A 21,635-nucleotide genomic window follows, 5' to 3' on the forward strand; every position below is an offset into this window, starting at 1 on the left:
CTAGGATTTGAACCCAGCACTCTCAATCCAGTGCTGTCAATCATACCTAGTTGGTCTGTCATTCTCTATCCCTCCATGTTGTCACCAAACATTTTCAAGTCTTCCTCCACACCCCAACTGTGCACAGCCTCATTTCCAGTGGAAACTTAGTGGGGTGGGGAACACAGCCACGGTCCCCTTCCCTGGTTAATACTCGAGAATATGCTGGGGTCTAGGATCCCTGAGCAAGCTGCGGTTCCTCCTCCGGCCAGGACTTGAAGGGGCATGTGATGTAAGAAAGGGCCCAGGCCGGCAATACGGTTCTGCAGGTAAAGGTGCTTGTTGCCATGCCTGACAACCCGAGTTCAACCCTGGGATCCACACGGTGGAAGGAGAGAGCTAACTCTCCCTAGCAGTTGTCCTCTGACATATATGTACTGTGGCATGGCATGTGCGCACACATACAAACACACGAGATAGAAATGTGAACTACAAGTGCCCTGACGGTAGGCGTTGTATTAGGGTTCTCGAGAGGAGCGGGCCGATAGACTACATGCACATGCGCAGTATGAGATGCGTAGACCAGCCTGCCTCTGCTTTCGAGGGCTGGGATTAAAGCTGTGCGCCACCATGACTGGTTTAAACCCATCATTCTGAAGGGTCTAAATCCAGGATTAGGCGAGCCCCACTGATGCAGCCTCTGTAAGGCCTGGGGTGGATGGTGACATGTCACAGCAGGAGCTCCTGTGACCACAGACCTAGCACCAAACAGAAGGTCAGAAAGAGGACCACTCCCCCAGCTCCCATACAGGCACCTCCCACAATGGCCCACACCATTCCCAATAGGAGGGACTCTGCTGGAGGACTGGACAGATGGCTCAGTGGTTAGGAGTACTTGATGCTCTTGCAGAGGACCTGGGTTCCTACCTAGCACCTGAATGACTGTTTACAACCTTTCACTGTAATTCCAGTTAAACACACACAGAGAAACATGCGCACACACACACACCGCAGCACCTAGGTCTCCCCAGGAAAGGATGGGCTCCACATTCAGGTTTTAAAAGGCATCTGGGAGATGACTTGGGGAATCAGAGTGAGAACTGGAGCCCAGAGTCCTCAGAAGCCAAGCAAATGCCAGGTGGGCAAAGTGGCTGCCTGTCCTTCCAGCCTTGAAGGCAGAGACTGAGGAGGGAGGGATCCCCAGGATGAACTGGCTGGTGAGGCCAGCCACATCAGTGAGTGGGCTTGACTGAGACACCCTGCCTCAGTGAACAAGGTGGAGGAGGTTGAGCCTGACACCAAGCGTGGGCCTCCACATGCACAAGCACACACATGTACACAGACGCACACATGTGCTCACATGCCTGGAAATATGCATACACACACACACACACCCCACACAAAAAACAGAAAAATAAAAACAGATTTGAAGAGCAGCAACAGAAGGAGGGTTTCAGTCTCCCAAACACAAAAGTGGGGTGCCTTTGGGAGACTCGCCCATGCTGTGCCATGGCCTAGGCGGAGGTCCTGAAGAACAGCGCCTCCACCCAGGCCCTGGGAGGCAACAGACAGACGCTTGCTTCCAGAAGCCTCACGCTTCCCTCCCATATGCATTTATTGGTTCTCCTTAATGTTACTCCCCGTTTTTAAAGTAGGAATGGCTGGGACGGCAGGCTGAGGGTCGGGACCCCAAGTCCTGGGGACACTGCAAGCTGACTATGACTTTGCAGGCCTGGATCTGGACTTCCTCCTCGGGGTGGATGACCAGGGAGAGCAGTCGGTCGGCCAGTCTGGACTCATCCCCAAAGAGGGCTTCGTGCAGGGACTGCTCGTTGTAATGCCACTTCACTGCTCGGTAGTGGGTTGAGTTCCGGCCCTCACTCAGCCGCTCAGCAAACACCAGCACCTCGAACAGCAGACTCCCCGGCTGTGAGGACTGGAAGAGGTTCAGGAAGTTGGAATGCACCTGTGTTGGGGGCGGAAGAGAACCGTGAACTCTGGCCTGTTCTAAAATCTGCACTCAAGTGGTTTCCTGAGATTAATTTTTAAGACTCAGTGTATGAGGCTAGAGAGAGGGGCTTGGCCATTAAGAGCTCTGACTTCCCTTGCAGAGGACCGGTATTGGATGCTCAGCACCCACATGGGTGGCTCACAATTCTCTGTAGCTCCAGTTCCAGGAGTGCTGACGCCCTCTGTTGGCCTCCACAGGCACCGCACACAGGTGATGCACAGACACACATGCAAACACCCATGCACATTAAAAAATAATTAAAAAAAAATCTACCCAGTGAACACAATCCTCCCAACACCCCTTCAGCATCCCATCAGCCCCCTCCATCTTTTTTTCACCTGACAGTTGAGAATGTCATAGAGAAGGTCATTCTTCTGCGCCAGGTAACTCAGCAGGCGGACAGCTTGTACCTGAATAAGGAAGAGCAGGAGAGGGCTGGTGGGTCTGGGCCTCAGCAGGGGTGGCTGGAACCTTTGCTCTTCCCTCTGGGTGCTGCTCTGTGGCCCTGATGGGCAGGCACCTGTGCCAGGACATAGTCCGACTGCATAATCTCCATCAGGGCGGGCATCACCCGCCGCAGCTGCGGGTGCACGTAGTCAGGGAGCGGGAGGTTGTTGAGGAGGCGAAGGCCAGCTACATGCAGCTCTGTGTCCCAGATGGTCGAGATCAGCTCCAGCACCTTGATGGAATGTTCCTGGGGTGGAGAGAAGGGTCTGCTTTCATATGGTGACCTCCCTGACACACCATGCTCCATGTCACCCTTCACTGACCCACCCGGGACCCAGTAGACAATGCTCCCCACCTTGAACGGGAAGCAACGCATGCCTTGGTCAGCCAGGCCCACCTCATGTGGATTTTACTCCTTGCTAGTCTCCCTCCCAAGCCTTCTACTCAACACTCTCTTCTCCGCTGCACCCCCTTGGTAAGGTCACCAACCCACCCCACCCGTCAACCCCACTCTCTCCATACCCCAAACCTGCTTCCTTGGTCTCACGGTGAAAACCGGGAGCAAAGAACAGAGCAGAAGGATTTGAATGCATGCAATTTGTGCATACATAAGAGGAGCACGTTTAAAATTGCAGAGAAGATGACCGTGCTTGTTAAAGAGATTGACAGCATTAAAGAAAAGGCGAACACTTCGCATGAGACGATAGGAAATGCTAATTTCTGGACATTTGAGGTGAGACCCCACTCCAGGGTATGAAACTGGAGATTCACTAGTAAGACCTTCCTTTCCAAGAGAATGCCACCAGAGTGCTCTGTTCGCAAAGGGCCACCTAGAAAAGGCTGTTGTGACTGCGGTATAAGGTGGCCTTAGCCGCTGCCCAAGCTGGCAGCAGGACTTGGCGTCATAACTGTGGACAGGCTTTGCAAGCACGCAGAGTACAAAGATGTCACAGATGCTTCCACCAAGATTCCAGAGAACAGAGAAGCCCAAAGCCCAAGAAGACAAGCAGGGATGTCTGCTGAGGAGGAAAGCCATGGGTATAGATGAAGGTGGATCCAGCCCAAGAGAGAGCAGCAAATGCAAGACCTTAGGGGTGGGGTAAGCACCTATGGTACTCCGTGTCACCACAGCTTCAGCATCCAAACATGGAGCTGCAGGATGTAATGCCCACCCTGATGGGCTTTGCTCCTATCCCCCCTTTATCCACCACCATTCCACTATCTCCCCATCCCCCTCTGCCCCCATCCCCTTCCTCCCTTTTGGAATGGGAATGTTCACTCTGGGGTTATATGTTGGAAGCATCTTTTTGATTTTACAGGCATTCACAGTTAAGAGTCTATGCCGAGTCTCAGAGCAGAGTGTACCTACAAACACTATTGGAATTGTTCAGACTTGGGAGACTTTAAGAGATGGATTAAATGAATTAATTATGCATTAGAGATGACTGAATCTTGGGGGCAGAGGAGGAATTCTATAGTTAGAATATGAAATATAGGGGCTGAAGAGGTGGCTCAGAGGTTCAGAGCCCTTGCTGTTCTCACAGAGGACTCAAATTCAGTTCTCAGCATCTGTGAGGTGGCTCACAGCTGCCAGGAAGTCTAGCTTCAGGGGACTATGTCACCCTCTTCTGGCCTCCAAGCTCACTGCACTCATGTGTACATACCCACACACAGATACACACACATGCACAGAACTTTTAAAAAAATGAATATAAAGTATTCTCTACAGGCAGAGGTTTGGAACCTTTTGGGGGTGGGACCTCATTGGCTGAAGTGGGTCGCTGTGGGTGGGGTTTAAGGGCTAGATCCATCCCTCCATCCTCTCTCTCCCTCACCTCCCATCGTCTGTGCTGAACACCACCATGTCACACACTCCGCCACCACGAGCTATTCCCCCGACAGTGGATGGAGCCCCCTGAAACTGTGAGTCAAAGTACACCTTGCCCCTTTACGTTGTGGGGTATCGCCGCTGTGAAACCACAGTAACTAATACACTATTATCCCTCTGCATACAGAGCCCCAGACACAGCAAACGGCTCTATCCACCTGCCTGCCTTGCCGTTCAAACAGCACAGACGCACCTACAGCATCAAAAGGGCCATGCTCTTGCTCTTGGGGCAGGCCATATTTGGGGAAGGGTCTGCGTGCGTGAGCACATGTGTGGAGGTCAGAGGACAGCTTGTGGGAGCTGGTTCTCTCCTTCACCGTGTGGGGCCTGGGGATTAAATTTAGGTGGTCAGGCTTAGAAGCAAACACCCTTAGCTACTGAGCCATCTTGCCCTGGGTTTTGTTTGAATTGTTATTCTTTCTGCATCACACACAAAATATGTTTCCAGCAGGGCTGTGGTGGCACACACCTTTAATTCCAGCAATCAGAGGCAGAGGCAGACAGATCTCTGTGAGTTCAAGACCAGCCTGGTCTACAGAGTGAGTTCCAGGATAGCCAGAGCTACACAGAGAAACCCTGTCTTAAAAACAGCCAATATGTGAGTGTGAATTAAATATTTAACTTTTTACTTCTTAAAGAATATATGATTAGTGTGTGTGTGTGTTTGTGTGTGTGTGTATGTGTAAGACTTCGAGTACATGTGTGCCCTGGCTTGCATGTGGGGGTCAGAGGACGGCTTTTGGGGGTCAGTTCTCTCCATCCACTGGTTTCTAGGACTCGAACTCAGGTCAGCATGTTTACCTTTCCAGTCCTTAGCCATTTTTAACTGGTGAGGAAGAGGCATTTTGCCTGAAAGCAACTTGGGGTCAAAAACCTTACATTTTAGAATTTACTTTTTTGTTGTTGTTGTTTTGTTTTTTGTTTTTTTTTAAATATTTATTTATTTATTTATTTATTATGTATACAATATTCTGTCTGTGTGTATGCCTGTAGGCCAGAAGAGGGCACCAGACCCCATTACAGATGGTTATGAGCCACCATGTGGTTGCTGGGAATTGAACTCAAGACCTTTGGAAGAGCAGGCAATGCTCTTAACCTCTGAGCCATCTCTCCAGCCCAGTTGTTTTGTTTTTTTCTGAGTTATCAGACCCTAGACCCTGGCCTTCACCTCCTGATTCTCCTGCCTCCACCTCTGCTGGCTTCTGGGGTCCTGGGGATCAAAGTCCAAGCCTCTTCTTGTGAGGCCAGGACTCCCCCAGCTGAGGTAACTGGGTCCCCGGCTGCTGTTTGCTTTTTAAATATCCCCATGGTGAGCCCTTAGGTCACAAAAAAGACTAAACCAGGATTAGGGGACAGGAATCTTCAGCCCCACTCCAAGCTCCACAGAGGGAGGTGGCAGAGCTGGTGGCCACTGGGTTGCCATTCCCACACAGGGGAGTGCCCAAGAGACTGAGCAATAGGGTTTGGCCTGTGGAAAACAAACCCCCATCTTTTCTCCTAACCTTGGCCTATTTCTCCTTCTGGCCTCACCTGTGTGTTATGCCCTGGTGTCTAAGAATAGGAGGGGCTTTCTGCTCTTTGGGGGGGTGGGGGGTATCCAGTGTCATTCAGATGTGTGGAGATGAGTGTGCCTCCCTATGAGGAGGTGGACCACCACCTCCTAGTTTGTTTCTGGGTTAGAAACTCATATTCAAACAAACTTACAGGACCCGACCATTGACCCTATGGAAATCAAAGGACCCAGACCCTGGGGACAGCCGTCCTGGGGCCTGGCAGGCTCACCTGGATTTTGAGCCTGAACTTCCTGATTCCAGAGAAAGCTTTAAGAGCGTTCAGAGCTTGGATTTTGACGCTGTTGTCCTTGTCATCCAGCATCTCCCCCACCAGGCTGATGTCATCGGTCGTACAAGCCGAGGCCTAGAGCGTGTGAGGAGAGGAGGGAGAGACAGGAGAAGCGGGCGGGGGGGGGGGGGGTCCACTGTCTCCCAAGTCTCTGAGACCTCCCGCTGCCGCCACCAGCCAGAGGATGCTGCCTGGGGGGGGGGGGGGTTAGGGCTGGGCTGTGAGCCGGTGGGGGGGGGCGACTGACTGGGAAGGCGGAAGGCGGGGCCAGACTGACTGGAACGCCGCCGCCTCCTCTCCTCACCTCAGCCTCCAGCAGGTACACGCAGCGGGTGATGCTGTGTAGGATCATGCTTTTAGCATACTCGTCCTGTTTGCACTCCAACGAGTTAAGGAGTCTTCGGATCTCTCCCGAGTCCCGCCCGTGGCGCTCTCTCTCAACGGCCAGGCCTAGACAGCACCAGGCCCACAGCTCAGGAGATGGGCTCGGAAGTAGGGGAGGGGGAGGAAGGAGCTGAGGGCAAAGGCTGCTCTAAAATGAAGGCTTTCGCTGTGCCCAGCCCTTCAGGCACTAGCGGCACCGACTAGGCTCTGGGAGAGGACCACGACTCCTGTGCCCTCTGTCCTGTCGCTTGCTCATTGGCTCACAACCACAACCTTCCCCGTGTGTAGCCGTGACAGGCTCGCCGGATACCCGGTACCCGGCAGATGACAACCATCTCCAAGAAGTCACCCTTTTTCCCTGATGGCACAAAAGTACCCTATGGAGAGATGGCTCAGGGGTTAAGGACACTGGCTGCTCTTCCAGAGGACCAGGGTTCAGTTCCTAACACCCACATGGTGGCTCACAACCATCAATCTGATACTCTCTTCTGGAGTCCCTAAGCATTGCACACAGGTGGTATACAGACATTCACGCAAGTAAATTGCCCTAATACATAAAATAAAAATGTACCCTATGACCTAGTGGGAAGCAGAAAGTCCCTCTTTTCTTTCCCTCGCCAGCTCCAGTTCCTGGGGGACAGCAGGACAGACAAAGCTCTTGATCCCATTTCTAATACATGGAGTGGAGAGAGCCAGAATGGGTGCCCAGCTCCATGAGTTCTGCTATCCAGGGACCCCCCCCCAAAAAAAACTATCTTTTATAGCAGGGCCTTGCCTCAGGTGCTGGGGAAGAAGAGGGAAACTGAGGCAAGCTGAGGAGAGAAAGAAGGAAGTGAGAGAACAGCTTGAAGGAGTCACCTTTGGGCTTTCCCCCAGGGGAGGCCTTAGGAGCAGGTGCCTCCTGGGGCAGAGCCCTCTCCCCAGGGACCGGACACTCACGGGCGATGCAGATGGGTGAGTTGGAGCAGAGGGGCGGCTGACATTTTATGCCAGCCCGGATGGCCTTGTAGAGCAGGTAAACGGCCCCGGCGCCTGTAGCTAGGCCCACCACGCTTTTGCGGAGGTCCAGTTGCTGCAGGCACCGGGGAATGGTCTTGCCCATGACTCCAGTGCTGCCCTGTGGTCTAGATGGGAGCTAGGCCCAGGGTACCTGCAGAGAACATTCCGGAACCAGAACCCTGGCAGGGCCGAGAACCAGGGTACTAGAATTGGAGCCTAGGCAACAAAGAAAACCCAGGAGTTGATGGGGTTAAGGGTGGCCTTCAGGGAAGTAAGAGGCCAGAGGGCCTCCAAGGAGAGAGGACTCGGCTTTGGGAGGCTGCAGAGATGAAGCCAGGGACTCCGGAGGTAGAAGCGGGGGAGGGCTTGAGTGGGGCTCAGAGACTGCACTTCTCGGCATGGCAAGGCCATGGGCTCATCACTGCCTGTTTCTATATCTTCCATCATTTATTTATAGACAGGGTCTCATTGTGTAACCCTGGCTGACCTGGAACACCTGCCTCTGCCTCTCCTTGCTGGAGTTAGAGGTGTGAGACTCCACACCCGGCTTCAGTGTTTTATGTATGTGTATGTGTGCTGTACACACATGCACATGGTACCCAAGGAGTTCAGAAGAAAGCCCTGGCTCTACCGGAGCTGGAGTTACAGTTGTGAGCGGCCAGTTGTGAGTGCCGGTAACTAAACTCGGGTCCTCTGGAAGAGCAGCAAGTGCTCTTAACCCCTGAGGTGCCTCTCCACCTCCTCACTTTTAGGTTTTTGAGATGCAGTATCACCTAGCTCAGGCTGGCTTCCTTCTTACTATTTTGTTGAGGATGACCTTGATTGATCCTCCTGCCTCTACCACCCAAGTGCTTGGTTACAGGTGTGCACCACCATGCCCAGCCTGTTTGGTTGTAGGAGTGTGTGGGAGGTGTGTGTACATTTGTGAACATGTTTCTGAATGTCAGTGCGTGTGCAGTTTTAAATGCCTGTGTGTTTGAGCGCATGTATGCTGGACAGAGATTAATATCGGGCATAATTCTTTAGCTTCTCTCCACCATATTTTATTGATTGCATTTTATGTATCTGGAAGTTTTGCTTTTATGTATGCATGTGCACCCATGGAGATCAGGTCGCCTGGCACTGGAATTAGCATTGTGAGCCAGCATGTAGGTGCTGGGGGCTGAACCTAGGCCCTTTGCAATGGTCTTAACCACTGAGCCATCTCTCCAGCCCCCGTTACTGGTTTTCAATCACGTGCTTACATCTGTGTGTGGGTTTGTGACCATCAATCAGGTGCCTTCAAAGGCAAGAGGCACCAGATCTTCTTGCAGCTGGAGTTACAGGTGGTTTTGAGCTGTCAGATGTGGGTGCCGAGAACTGAAGTTGGGTCCTCTGCAAGAACAGCATGCATACTTAGCTACTGTCATATTTTTCTCAGATGGACCTCTCCCTGAACCTGGGGCTCATTGACTTGACTAAACTAGGTGTTCAATAAGCCCCGGGGAGTCTCTCATTCCCACCTCTCCAGTGCTGATATTACAGGCACACACTAACGTGCCTGGATGTTTTATGTGAGTACTGGGGAGCAAACTCAGGCCCTTGTGTTTGTATGGTAAGTGCTCTACCCACTGAACCATCTTTCCAGCTCCTGTTTTATTTTTAATTAGCATACATATTTGTTTAAATTGAGGGGTTGCACTATGACATCTTCATATGTGTGGGCTGTGTATTTTGATCTCATTCATATGTTTCTCCAGTTCCTTTTTCTTTGAGCCAAGTTGGAGTGGCCAGCGGTGGCTCGTTCCAGTACCTTTTGTTCCACTAGAGGGCAGCAGAGGCCCACTTCTGGGCTTGAGCCTTTGGGCGCCAGCATGGATGTTCTGCCTGGGTGGCAGGTTGTCTCTTTTATCGCTAGCCACCAGGGGCACCCCAGATCTGCCTGGCTTCAAGCAGGCGATTCCAGGGACTCCTGCAACAAGGAACCAAGAAAGGGGAGCCCAGTCTCTACTGCTGTGGAATCACCCATCACTCCTGCCAACTCAGGACAGGAAAATGGCCACCTGATGGGGACTGTCACCTGAGACTCAAAGGCCACTTTGACTGATCTAAGACGAGGTCCCTGCTCCACCCTTTCACCCAGCCTTCCCACCTTTTCTGACCCCCAACCAAGCTGATTCTGCACACTTGACAGCCTATGCACACATGCTCACCTCTTTCTGATGTGTTCATGTTTGGTGTACCTGTGTCCGTGTATGAGACCACGTATTGGCCTATGTGTGGACGTGTGTGTATGCACGTGAAGGCTCAAGGCTGACTTCTAGAATTATCCTGCTTCTAGTTTGCTTTTCTGTGGTGATAAACACTGTGACAAACCCAGCTTGGAGAGGAAGGAGTCGACTTGGCTTCCACTTCCAGGTCACAGTCCATCATTTAGGGAAACCAAGGCAGGAACGGAAGCACAAACCACGGAATGTTTTTTTTCTAGCTTGCTCTTTGGCTCATGATCAACTAACCTTTTCCCACAGCCCACTCCCACCTGTTTAGTACCGGCACCTTCTAGCCAATCAGCAGTCAAGGAAGTGCTCCACAGACACGGGCCCTGACCAGTCTGATGGAGGCAAGTCTTCATTTGAAGTTCCTCCTTCCTGGGCGTGCCAGGTTGGCCGCCATCCTCTCTCCCACCTTCCTCATTAAGACAGGGTCTCTCAGTCAAATCCACAGCATTCAGATAAGGCTAGTTTTGTAAGCAAACTTACTGAGGGATCCCGTGTCTGCCCCAGAGGCTAGATTTACAGGAGGAACACCATACCCCTCTGGCATGTACTGAACTCAGGATTTGCCACACACAGGCAAGGGCCCTACCAAGCTACAGCCTGTCCCCTTCGGTCACGTCGTCTCCGGTCACGACGAGGATCCACACAGTTCAGGTGCAGGTGGCAAGCCTAACTGTCCCCTATGAGGCCTCTTAGAGGCGTGCACTAGTGATAAACCACAAGCACATTCCCTGAGCCCACTTTGTTGGGCCACTGCCCCTGAGGCCCATCATCCACCTGTGGAACTCCAAAGCCACTTCCTCATTTTTTTCACCCAAGCGTGGGCGGGAGAGGGGTCAGTTCCACTGTCCTTGGGCTCCGGGCTCTCTTGGGGGCTGGTATAAACCAGACTGGGGGCACATCTGTAACCCCAACACTCTCAGGAGGTAGGGTGAGGAGGATCAGATGTTCAAAGTCATCCTTGAGTACTTAGCAATTTGAGGCTAAGGTGTAGAGCAAATCTGTTATCCACAACACTTTTATTTATTTATTTATTTATTTTACTTTTTTTTTGTTTTGTTTTTGAGACAGGGTTTCTCTGTGTAACAGTCCTAGCTGTCCTGGAACTTGCTCTCTAGACCAGGCTGACCTCGAGCTCACAGAGATCCATCTGCCTCTGCCTCCTGAGTACTGGAATTAAAGACGTGCGCCACCACCGCCCGGCTTACTTTTGGTTTTTTGAGACAGACTCTACTCTAGATAGTCCAGGAGTTCAACTCAAGAGGTATTCCTGTCTTGTGTTAAAAGTCATCAGGTTCGTCTCCCACAAATTTTAAATTATCGGGGGGGGGGGCGGGGCATGCGTGTACTAAGGCACATCAGAGAACAATTTACAATTTACGTAAATCAGTAGGTCTCTCACCATGTGGGATCTGGGAATCGAACTCAGGTCGTCAAGCTTGAAGGCAAACGCCTTTACTCGGTAAGCCTTCTTCACTTCCGCGGCCCATCTCTTAGGAGCCTTATCAGCTAAGGGGCTTTTGAGTCTTCGCTACACCCATTGAAAAGCCCTTTGTGGTCCGACCGATTGGGGTTCTAATCCCCGCAGTGTGGGGTTCCTCAAATTCCACAATCAGCGTTTCAGTGTTGTCTCTGAAAATGCAGCGAGCAGGACTGGCCAGAGAAGGTGCAGATACTATCGGTGCGCAAGGGACACCTCCCCATCAGTGCTCAGAGGAGAAGACTGGGGGGCGCCCGTGCCTTGCAGCAGATCCCACACTCCCCGCGCTTACCCCGGCCGCGGAACTCGAGCCGAGGGGCCCCTCTGGCCAGCTCATGACCCGCGAAGGAGTGGGGACCAGGAGACGCCGCGTGAAGCGCGGGAGCGGGCAGCGCCCGGGAGGAGGAGCGCAGGGCGGAGCGCATCGCCCGGCCTCCCCCGCGCCCCCGCCCTTCGCATCCGGCGGCGGCACAGGATGTTCTTTCGCTCCGGTCCCCCCCGCCCCCCCTCTCACTTTCTCCCCGCTCCCCTCCTCCACACCCGCCGCGCCCCACGCCGGCACCTTGTTTAACCCCTTCCCGCCCGCGCCCAGGACGCGCAGCGAGCCTGGGGTGCCCCGGAAGGCACACAGCTGCGCCCAGCCGAGCTGCCCGCATAGCGTCAAGGATGGAGGGTGCAGTGGGCTTCCGGGGACAGGCCTACAGTCCCCAGACTCCCGCTAGATCGCCAGGGGAGGTTCTCGGGGACCCAAGCCGGCAATTTCCAGTCTCCCCACCCACCTCCACCCTGCTAGATCCCAAGGAAAGGTTCCCGGGGACCCGGTCCGCACTCTCGGATCCTGGGCGAGATCGTCAAGAGCAATCGCGACGCGCGCGCTCTCCTGGGCGCGGACTGGCGTGCGTAGTGATCTCCCGCCTAAGGGGCGGGGGAGGACCCAGCAACTATAACCTCATCCTTCTCCCCCTCCCCACCCCCCAGGTTGAGCTAAGGCGCCGTTCAAGCCGTTGGAGAGGATGGAGAGAGGCCACGCCCCCTAAAACGTCACTGTTTCCAAGGCAACCGGAGGCGGGGCTGGAGACAAGCGGACTTTAGGGACTACAGGCAGCCTGGAGCTCCGGGACAGGGTGCGGTTGGGCTGGGGGCGCGGCGGAGTGGGGCGTTTCTGACTTTTTTTTTTTTTTTTTGACTTGCTTGGTGTTCGAGAAAATGAATGAGCGACAACTTGTGTTCGTTTGTTTTGATTCAACAAACGTTTATGCTTGTCGCCATTCTTAGGCACTGCACTGTCTTGCTCTTTCCAAGCCTCCTGTTCACAGGTTGTCACGAATGCGGGTGGAGTGGCCTTCCACCTGGGATATGATTCTGGAATCGATGTAATTTTTCTTCTTTTACATTTATTGCGGGGGTGGGGCTCGCGTGCCACCACGCGCAAAAGGATCTCTGAGAGCAGGCAATTTTTACGAGTCAGTTCTCTCTTTCCACTTCGTGGGAGCGAAGGAATCCAACCCTTGTCGTCAGGCTTGGCAGCGCCTTTATCCACTGAGCCATCTATGTAATTATTCAGTGCCTCTTCTCTTGTAATAAGCGCTAATCAGGGATGATAGTTCTGTAATTCATGGAAGGCCTCAGCCATTCAGGGAAGAAAGGCAAACTTGTGTGCTCACCACTTATCAACAAAGGGGCAGGTCTTTGTGACTTTTGCCCCTTGTAGTTCTAGCGCCTTTGACAGTTGTAGGAACTGAGTCTGAGCGGTTCACTAAGCTAGGTGTTGGAACCAGTGTTAGTCCAGTAGCTAAGTGTTAGAGCTAGGACAGGACCCACGCCTGTGGGTCTGAGTCCCCTCATCGTGTTTCCTTCTTAGACTAAGTGATATGAAAGGTCGAGTGTCTTCGTCATGAAGGAGTTTATAGTCTTCAGGGAAATGGCGTGAAGATACCACAGGACATAATTAAGCAATAAAACCTAGAAAATATTGGTGGCTACTCAAAAGGATCAAGTAGGGTTGGTGTTATTAGAGGCTTTCCTGAGGAAGGTGCGTTTCCAAGTGGGTCAGGAGGTGGTTGAAAAGCCAGACCGCCAAACTGGTGACTCAGAGCTAGCCAGACCCTTTTTAATTTTTATTTGTTTTAAAACAGGATCTCTAGCCCAGGATGACCTCAAACTCTGTATTTAGCCAGAGATAACCTTAAGCATCTGATCTGCCTGTCTCTACCTCCCAAATGCTGGAATTATGGGTGTATACCACACCTTGCTGGGGATGGAAGGATCCAGGGCCTCCTACGTGTGTGGCAAGCACTTAGGCACATCCCCAGCCCCTCCTTTGGGTCTTCTGCCCGCCTCTGTGGCTTTGTCTCACAGGAGCAGGAACCACAGCAACTGCCCTGTGTCTTTGCAGTTTAGCACAAGCTCCCTGAGGGTAACCTGGATGTTAGCTTCTCCTTCCGAACTCTGAAGAGTCTGAAGTAAATGAAAAAATAGGGCAAAAACAGGCAAGATGATTAATCCTGATGACCTGAGAGCCACATGGCAAAAGGAGAGAGTTGACTCTTGAAAGTTGTTCAGTGACTGCCACATTTGCCCATGGCATACCTCACCCACACCATACATACATACATACACACACACACACACACAAATAAATAAATGTTTAAAATTAGGGCCTGAGTGAGCATCAGGAAGGCACGACGCTCTGTGGGAATAGAGAGACCAACTCGGGAGAGAGAATAAGAAGGAGGTAAGGGGATGTTGGATCAAATGAATGGTTTGTTCACTTAAGAATGCCTAATGTCCCCTCGCTGTGTAGCAGGCCTGTGCCCAGTACAGTGGGCTGGAAATGGATGAATGAGCCCAGGCCTCTGCTCAGGGAACACCCAGGACAGTACCCAGTGTACCCAGTGTGCTTGGCTGAAGTTGATAGCATACACAGTAAATGGTGTTTGGGAAAGATTATTCCAGGAGGGTGTGTAGGAGCAAGGAGAACTCCCGGTCAGAAAGCAGGACAATTTGGGCCAAAGGTGGACTCTCTAGAGCTGGAGAGAAAGAACTGGAAAAAGACAGGAACAAATAATAACAGTTTTAAACATAAGTAGCAGAGTGAAGAACCTGGTATTTGGTGACAGAACAAATATAGGCTGTTGATAAAGAGGTCAATTAAGAGTTAACTGGCTCAGCAGTAACGACACTTGCCACCAGCTCTGACGACTGAAAAGAGAACAGACAACAAAGTTGTCCTTTGACTGACACATGTACCTTGTGCATGCATACACACACATACACATGGGCACACACACAGTGATTTTATTTATTCATCTGGTTTTGTTTTTATTTTAGGGTTTTTTTGTTTTGTTTTGTTTTTTGGGACAGAGTTTCTCTGTGCAGCCCTGGCTGTCCTGGAACTCTCTCTGTAGACCAGGCTGGCCTCAAATTCAAAGATCCCCCTGCGTCTGCCTCCTGAGTGCTGGGATTAAAGCTGTGCACCACCACTACGAAGGGCTCAGTCATTTTGATTTTTTTTGTCCAGAAAATTTTAACAGGTTTATTTATAATGGTTATAAAGTTGAACTGTGTTCGCTGTACCCCTTTACCCGCATTAATGCTTTATTTACATCTTGTATTTATATTAAAAATTCCTATACAAATGAAAATGAAAAAACTGCCAATACCTGATTTCTGTCCCTTATTTCTCCACTCCCAATCATATACTCAGGTGCCTTTTGACCCCATGGGAAGAAAAAAAAACCTAACATTCAGAACTACCGGTAACAGGAAGAAGAAAAAAAAATTTTTTTTTTTTTTTTGAGAATGGAACATTTCCCCTCATCCTGGACTCTGGGGCACATTCTCCACGGGTGAGGCTAGCTTCCTGGATGTCTTTTTGCCCAACTGTTACACAGTTGGCATGGACAGGTTGGTATCTTCAAAAGGGCCAACCAGACAGGTTTCACTTGCTTCTTGCAAAGCACCGGTAGCTGCACTCTGGAAACACAGATCTCTTTTGAAGTCCCGAGCAATTGCTGGAAAGGGAGTTTGCCAGTCAGAAGATGGGTAGATTTCACTCAAGTGCCAGGTCTGTAATGATGAGGTTTCTTCACCCCTCCAGTAGAGGGTGCACTCTCGTGAGTGGCTTTTGTAGCCAGTTGTTTCCTGGGTGCCTTGCCTGCTTTGTAGGGGCCACGGTTGGCACCTCCTTACTGATCCTTCTACTCCTTTGGTAGGCGCTGGGTAAGCAAGAGGCAGTGTTGACGTTAGGCTATGAACACCCAGTCTAATAAAAATTAACCAACAGGGGTAGAGATTTAGCTCAAAGAGCCTAGATTCCATCCTCAGCCCCCCTAAAAATTAGCCCACCACTGTAGGGAGTTTGGGGGATCAGGTCTCAGTGGGCAATGGTCTAGGCACGTGGTCAGTTAAGTCAGTTTGTTAGAAGTGTGTGAAGACAAGTGTCTGGTGGGGAGCCAGAAGTTGCAGAGGGAGAAGTCAGGAGGCAGGGGAACTGCCTTCTCAGTGTACCCAGGTCACCGTTTTACTTATACCAGCAAACATAGGCACCAGGAACAGACATGGTTGTAGGTTGGAACAGGTGACAGTCAGGTTGTCTCCCTCCTGGGGTGTTTGTTGAGTGTCTGCTGAGTGACCTTCTGCATGGGGCGTGTGTTGTTGTGTTGAAAGGTGGTCCCTAGCCTGGATCCACGCTGGCACCCCTCCCTTCACCTTTGGCTACAGAGCGTGCAGATGGTGCAATCAGATGGCCCGGGGACACTAGGCCCAGGTGAGGCACTCCAGCAGTCTAGGGTCCCTCCTCTAAACTTCAGCCTGGAAGGCTCTGGAACCCAAGCCTGTGCTGTCTGCCAAAACCTTTCCGGGAATCCAGCAGAGGACAGAGCCCCTCCCTGCCTGTCCTGGCACTCTTCAGGCACAGGGTGTCCCTCGGGGTACCTTGAAGACACCCCAGGAGGCTGGAGCACTAAACAACCCCGCCCCCAAGGAACCACCCCGTTCTGGTTCTGGCCTGCTGCCATGCTCTCAATGGCCCCACCAGACCACAAGAGTCAGCAAGCTCGAAGGAGGAATTTTGTGGCTGGGTGGCCAGCTTCGTGGGTCTTTGCTGTGGCTTCAGGTGGGAGGGTGGGGACAACAAAAAAAGCCGAGTCTCAGGCTTCAGAGGACCAGGCCACCTGCTTCTCCCTCCCTCCCTCCCTCCCGGGAGGAAATCTTCAGGGCCCCAGTGGTTTTGAAAGGAGGGGGGACAGGAAGAGACACTGAACACTCTGGGTCAGTCAAGGACAGTTCAGAGCTCTGTCTTAATTCTTCTAGGATGCTCTTGCTTGACCCCCTTACCCCCCAAACCTCAGAGCAAACTGCTTTCTCTGCAACTGACAGTCACAAGCCACTCTGAGACCTCCAGAGCTGTTCCAGAATGGGTGGGGCTTGGTGGGACCACGGAGCCTGTAGCCAGCAGCTCCGTGGTCCTCTGCACGGGTGGATGCGGTGAGGAGGATATTCTCGTCCCAGGTGGGTTGAGCCGGCCAGCGGTGCACTGGCCTGGAGGGTCCGGAGATGGCTTCATGCAGGGGTGAGGAGTCCTTGTACCCGACCGTGTGGAGGTCCCGGAGCTCCGCGCCCTCCCTCCCCACGCGGAGCCGGCTGCTGACCGCAGGCTGCCGGAGCGGTTGATCTGGGGAGCGGGCGAACACACCCACTTACCCAGCTGCTGAGTCAGGCTGTTCTCGCTCGCGCTCGCCCGCCCGCCCGCCCGCCAGCTCTCGCCCGGGACATTGTGTTCCAGCCCCAGCGCTCTGGCAGCGGGCCCAGGCGCTCACACCAGCCTCCTCGCCCTGTTTGTGCTCGCGGCTTGCGCTATGGCGCAGCCTCCCGTGGCCGCAGGGATTCTCAGAACGCACCCCTGGAGGGTGGGCCCCAGCAACCCTGAGCACTCACCAGCCTCTGAGCACCCGCGCCTCTCCAGAAGCATCTGCCCTCCCTGGCTGGGTGCATCCCCTGCCCTGGGTTGGTGGAGAATGAGTAGAGCTGGGAGCTGGGGCAGGTATTAAGAGCCCCCCACCCCACACTTCCCACCCTCACGCAAACGTTCAGTCCCAGTGACTGCAGGAGGATAATTGGAAGCACGCCAGACCCAGACTTCGGAGACCTGGAATGTGACCACGTGACAACGAAGCCGAAGCCCGCTTTGAGGGGACCAATTCAAGCTGTCCTCCTGAGGAGCCTCCCACTTTCTCACCCCCACCCTTGATCCGTCACAGAATTCGGGAGCACGGAGACTCCAGGGATTCCCGGAGTCCTCAACCAAGCCCGGCCTTTTTGGAAAACTTGGGAAGCCCCTGGCAGGATGTCGAGAGGAGGGAGAGCCGAGTGGGAGTGGTGGAGCAAGGGCAGGGTGGCGCAAGAGGACCCCAAAGGCTCTGCCTATAGTTCAGCCCCAAACACTGGTGTGTTACTGAGAGTCACCATTTCTCTCAACCCGTCCTGCAAAGACAGCACCAAGTGCTGGCTCCTCTCCCAAGCCAGGGACTGTGTGCTGAGCCGGAGCGCCTACACATAGACCACTCTGGGGTGGTCCTGCTAAGGATGGCATGAAAAGTGAGACATGCTTTCTTTTTTAATGTTTATTTTATTTTTATTTGTGTGTGTGTGTGTGTGTGAGAGAGAGAGAGAGAGAGAGAGAGAGAGAGAGAGACAGGGACAGAGACAGAGACAGAGAGAGAGAGTTCCTGCGGGCCCACCCCGCCCCCTGTTTGGAGCTGCCAAATCCAGAAGAGGGCGTCAGATCCCCAGAAACTGGGTTATAGGTAGTGGTCAGTCACTGTGACCCAAACTCAGATCCTCTTTAAGAGATGCAACTGTTCCTAACACTGAGCCCTCTCTCCAGCCCCATAGACATTTCCAAAGCTTCTGGCTTCTCCCTTCTTTCCATACCTCTGTGATTTGGTATCACGTCTGTCATGGTGCCTGCACTCTGTCTCCCCATCCTGAGAGGGAGGCACCAGCTACATTGCTTTCTCTCCCTGTCCTTTACCCAAGTTCATTTGCACCTCCCTAAAGCTCGGCAGCCTGGGGCCTGTCTCCTGTTCTAGTTACCTGTTCTCTCACCCAGTTCTAACCGGATTAGAAAGCCTTGAGGCTGAAGCGAAGTCAACCTTTTCTTAAGGCCTCCTTCATACTCTTCATTCATCCAATCCCAGCTCATCCCTCCTCCTCCAAGCCCCGTACTACAGGGGATGGCCCACAAAATACCCTTGGGCACTCCCCCTCCACACACACACACCACACACACACAGGGTTTCTCTGTAGCTTTGGAGCCTGTGCTGGAACTAGCTCTTGTAGACCAGGCTGGTCTCGAACTCACAAAGAACCTTGGACATTTTGTAAACCAGGTGAAGAGGTTTAGGTTACCATTTAACCACACTCACACATTTTGTACCCAGTGTGTGTATGATTAAATGGTAACCTAAACCAACAGGTGGTAAACATTTGAAGTATGTAATAGCTATAGAAACCTCCAAGGAACAAGGGGGTGATATGAAAAGCAAAAAGGCCCCAGAAGGTGCTATGCCTGGGGTTTTGTAGTGTGTGTGTGTGTGTGTGTGTGTGTGTGTGTGTGTGTGTGTAGGAGAATAGGGGAGGGGTGGAGGTGACTCATTTTAGTTGATATTCCCACCAGACAGCCTTCACACTAAATATTTCACAAGTAATATTTCTGCTATGTAAGGGGGAGTTTGGGGAAGGTTGGAAAGGGGACTGTACCCAAGCCTTACCCACTCACGGCCAAGCAAAGCATGGTGGGGGCAGCCTTGACTGTGGGCTCCCCACCCTTAGTCCTTGGGCACTGCCTGTTCCCTGGCTTGCCACTCCTACAATCCTACACCCAAGAGTGCCCAGCACTGCCCAGTTCTGGATAACTCTGTCCCACCCCAGAACAACCGGCTGTGTGACCTTGGGTAAGGCACTTCCTCAGTTACCTCCTGAGCAGCCCTCACTTGCTGTGACTGACTACGGGTGGGTCCCTGTCTAAAGGATGCAGGCCATCTCCCCTGGTGCTGCCTGAGCTGTGGTGGCAGTGGCCCCTACTCCTCACGCACACGCTCATGGTTCCCACCCCCAAGTCTCACCCTTTTCCCACCCTCCTCTGCGTCCCCCACCCCTGTCTGGAGCTGGGAGAGGAACTGGGTACAGAGTGTGAGCGGGATGGTAAGCTTCCTGTGGCTGCCAGGGGACAGGGGCTTTCTGTGTGGTGCCAGGGCTGTGGGAGGAGCGGGAGGGGGGGGAGGCTTCTCTGCTGTCTTCCCACCCCTCTGCAGTGCTCCCAGCTCTCAGGAAGGCTGGTACAGTTTGTTACACTGGGGCCGGAATGTACCGTGTGTTTCAAATGGCCTCTGTCCAGTCCTACACTGGCTGTTTCTTATTTATACTCCTCCAGCAGCGGCATCCTGCTGTCCAGCACCAGTGGCTCTCATCTGCCCACCTCCCCGTGCCCCCAATCCTGCCCCCCAGTCCCCAAGGCTCACAGAGTTAGTCTCCAGTCCCCTCAGCCCATGGAGCGGTGGGCAGCCCAGTGAGTTCATCCTGGAGGGTGAAGGCAAACTCCAGAAGGGTTCAGGAAGCCCCCAGTTCATGTTCCTTCTCTCTCTGTCTCCCTCCCCTCCCCTCCCTTCCCCTCCTCTCCAGCTTCTCTGTGTTTGAGATCGACTCCATCCCTCTCTTTTGATTTCCATATTTGTTTCTTGTACTTCAGCAATAACCTGAACCCGACTGGACAAGTGAGGTTGACACCCTGAATCTGGACTGTTCAAGCATCTGCCCTAGCAGTCACAGGGCACAGGCAGAGGTGGGGCCCTGGGGAGGGCAGAGATCCACCCCAGGATCTCAATGCCAGGACTCAGCCCCTACCAAAGATGCAAACTGGAACTGGACATACTATTTGTTTATAGATGTGATCATGCTATATATGCCAGGCTGGCCTTGAATTCAGGACCCTCCTGTCAGAGCCAAGCACAGCATTGGTGACACTGGCCCATGGGACAGGATGAAATCTACCCATTTGCAAGGTCCGTATGACACCATCAACAGAAGATTTGGAGTGTGTCAGGCTTGCCTGTCATGGCTCCCAGCTTGGGACATTTGAACTACCTGTTGTTACCTACCTCACTCTCAGAGGTAAATGGCCTGACAAGACAGGGCTGTAGCCCAGGCTAGCCTTAAATTCTCTGTAAAACTGAGGAGAACCATGAACTCTTGACCCTCCTGCCTCTGTCGTCTGAGCGCTGGGTCACAGGCTTAGGCTACTTTGCTCAGCTCATAGTAACGTGGTCCACAGCATAGTCCCACTGTCCACAGCAGGGCTGGGGGAAGAATCTAGGCATTGGCCCTGGCTGTCCCACGTGGCTGTCCTAACTCAGCATGAGCCCCCTCTGAGAGGGCTGTTAGCAGTGCAGCTTGGGAAACAGACCAGGGTAGCTAAAGTGCTCACTCAAGGTCAAGGTGCCTGGCTTCCTGTCACAGGGCTCCTCTGAGCTGAGAGATGAAGAAACTTCCAGGATGTCCTATATCCGGTGGTGTGTATGGCCTTTCATAGAGCCCTGTCTCCCTAGGAGAGGAGAGAATCCCAGCTCCACGTGGCCTGCCCACGCTACTCTTTCACCCCAGCGGATGGAGTAGAGACACCAAATAGCCCCTGTGTGGTGCCTCTGCGCTGGTTCCTGGCTTCCTGTCCTCGGTGGCTCTCTGGGGGACACTGTGTTCTAGGCAGCATTTTCTTCCCCTAAGTTTATTCTTCTTCCTCTTTTTCCATTCTCGCTCACTCAGAGTTCTGTTTATACAGCTCTTATCTGTCGGTCGTATTTTTTAAGATAATACATTGTGTGTGTGTGTGTGTGTGTGTGTGTGTGAGAGAGAGAGAGAGAGAGAGAGAGAGAGAGAGAGAGTCACAGTGCACATTGACAGAGGACGCTTAAGGGAGTCAGCTCTCTCCCTCCACCATGTGGGCCCTAGGATTGAACTCAGGTCAGTCAGGCTTGGAGGCAGGCCCTTTACCTGCTGAGCCCTCTCGCGGCCCTCTTCTGCCCTCTTTTCTCCAGGGTCACGTCACCCATCCACCCCAGCACAGATGACCTTCCTCAAGCTTCTGCCAGAGTCGGGCTCATCAGCTCAGGGCGCTGAGCTGGCACCTAACATAGGCTCTGGGACCAGACTGCAAAAGCCAGGTCTTTGTTAAGAACCTACTATGTGCAGCTGGCACAGTACCTTACCCTAGAGCAGCGGTTCTCAACCTTCGCAGTGCTGCCACCCTCTGACACAGTTCCTCAGGTTGTGGTGACCACAACCATAAAATTGTTT

At 52.8% G+C, this 21,635-nt stretch overlaps 2 protein-coding genes and 1 long non-coding RNA gene across 5 annotated transcripts; 1 reads left to right on the forward strand and 2 right to left on the reverse strand.

Moving 5' to 3' along the window:
* Window positions 1-1,570: 1,570 nt before the first annotated feature.
* Window positions 1,571-11,734, reverse strand: Armc12 (armadillo repeat containing 12). 3 transcript variants are annotated; one of them, XM_087898377.1, is made up of 6 exons: window positions 11,578-11,734; window positions 6,472-6,617; window positions 6,108-6,242; window positions 2,511-2,684; window positions 2,329-2,400; window positions 1,571-1,945 (listed from the first exon to the last, which is right to left on the reverse strand). In XM_087898377.1, the coding sequence occupies exons 1-6, from the start codon at window positions 11,708-11,710 to the stop codon at window positions 1,613-1,615; spliced, it is 993 nt and encodes a 330-aa protein (XP_087754503.1). In that variant the 5' UTR covers window positions 11,711-11,734; the 3' UTR covers window positions 1,571-1,612. The 3 variants fall into 3 exon arrangements, with proteins under 3 accessions (XP_087754503.1, XP_087754501.1, XP_087754502.1); XM_087898375.1 differs by having other exon boundaries at window positions 7,410-11,662; XM_087898376.1 differs by having other exon boundaries at window positions 7,491-11,660.
* A 2,846-nt stretch (window positions 11,735-14,580) lies between these two features.
* On the reverse strand, window positions 14,581-17,378 carry LOC146890868 (uncharacterized). The gene is made up of 2 exons (XM_085679870.2): window positions 17,223-17,378; window positions 14,581-16,959 (listed from the first exon to the last, which is right to left on the reverse strand). Exons 1-2 carry the CDS (start codon window positions 17,254-17,256, stop codon window positions 16,619-16,621), a joined length of 375 nt encoding a protein of 124 aa, XP_085535996.1. The 5' UTR covers window positions 17,257-17,378; the 3' UTR covers window positions 14,581-16,618.
* Window positions 17,379-17,712: 334 nt separating this feature from the next.
* Window positions 17,713-21,119, forward strand: LOC146890869 (uncharacterized). The gene is made up of 2 exons (XR_014998383.1): window positions 17,713-17,882; window positions 20,035-21,119. It is a non-coding gene; the product is annotated as an uncharacterized LOC146890869 (long non-coding RNA).
* Window positions 21,120-21,635: the final 516 nt, after the last annotated feature.

This window comes from Myodes glareolus, chromosome 18 (genome assembly GCF_982192425.1).
Source record: "Myodes glareolus chromosome 18, mMyoGla1.1, whole genome shotgun sequence".
Lineage (NCBI taxonomy): Eukaryota > Metazoa > Chordata > Mammalia > Rodentia > Cricetidae > Myodes > Myodes glareolus.

What these genes read in the sequence shown, in the direction of transcription:
- Armc12 (XM_087898375.1), bottom strand. Translation starts at nt 7,653, where the DNA reads ATGGGCAAGACCATTCCCCGGTGCCTGCAGCAACTGGACCTCCGCAAA. An exon ending in CCCTGGGGGAAAGCCCAAAG is followed by an intron (nt 6,618 to 7,409) that starts GTGACTCCTTCA and finishes GGTGCTGTCTAG; the next exon opens with GCCTGGCCGTTGAGAGAGAG. An exon ending in CGGACTATGTCCTGGCACAG is followed by an intron (nt 2,401 to 2,510) that starts GTGCCTGCCCAT and finishes TTCCTTATTCAG; the next exon opens with GTACAAGCTGTCCGCCTGCT.
- LOC146890868 (XM_085679870.2), bottom strand. Translation starts at nt 17,256, where the DNA reads ATGCTTCTGGAGAGGCGCGGGTGCTCAGAGGCTG. An exon ending in GCGCGGGTGCTCAGAGGCTG is followed by an intron (nt 16,960 to 17,222) that starts GTGAGTGCTCAG and finishes CCCGCTCCCCAG; the next exon opens with ATCAACCGCTCCGGCAGCCT.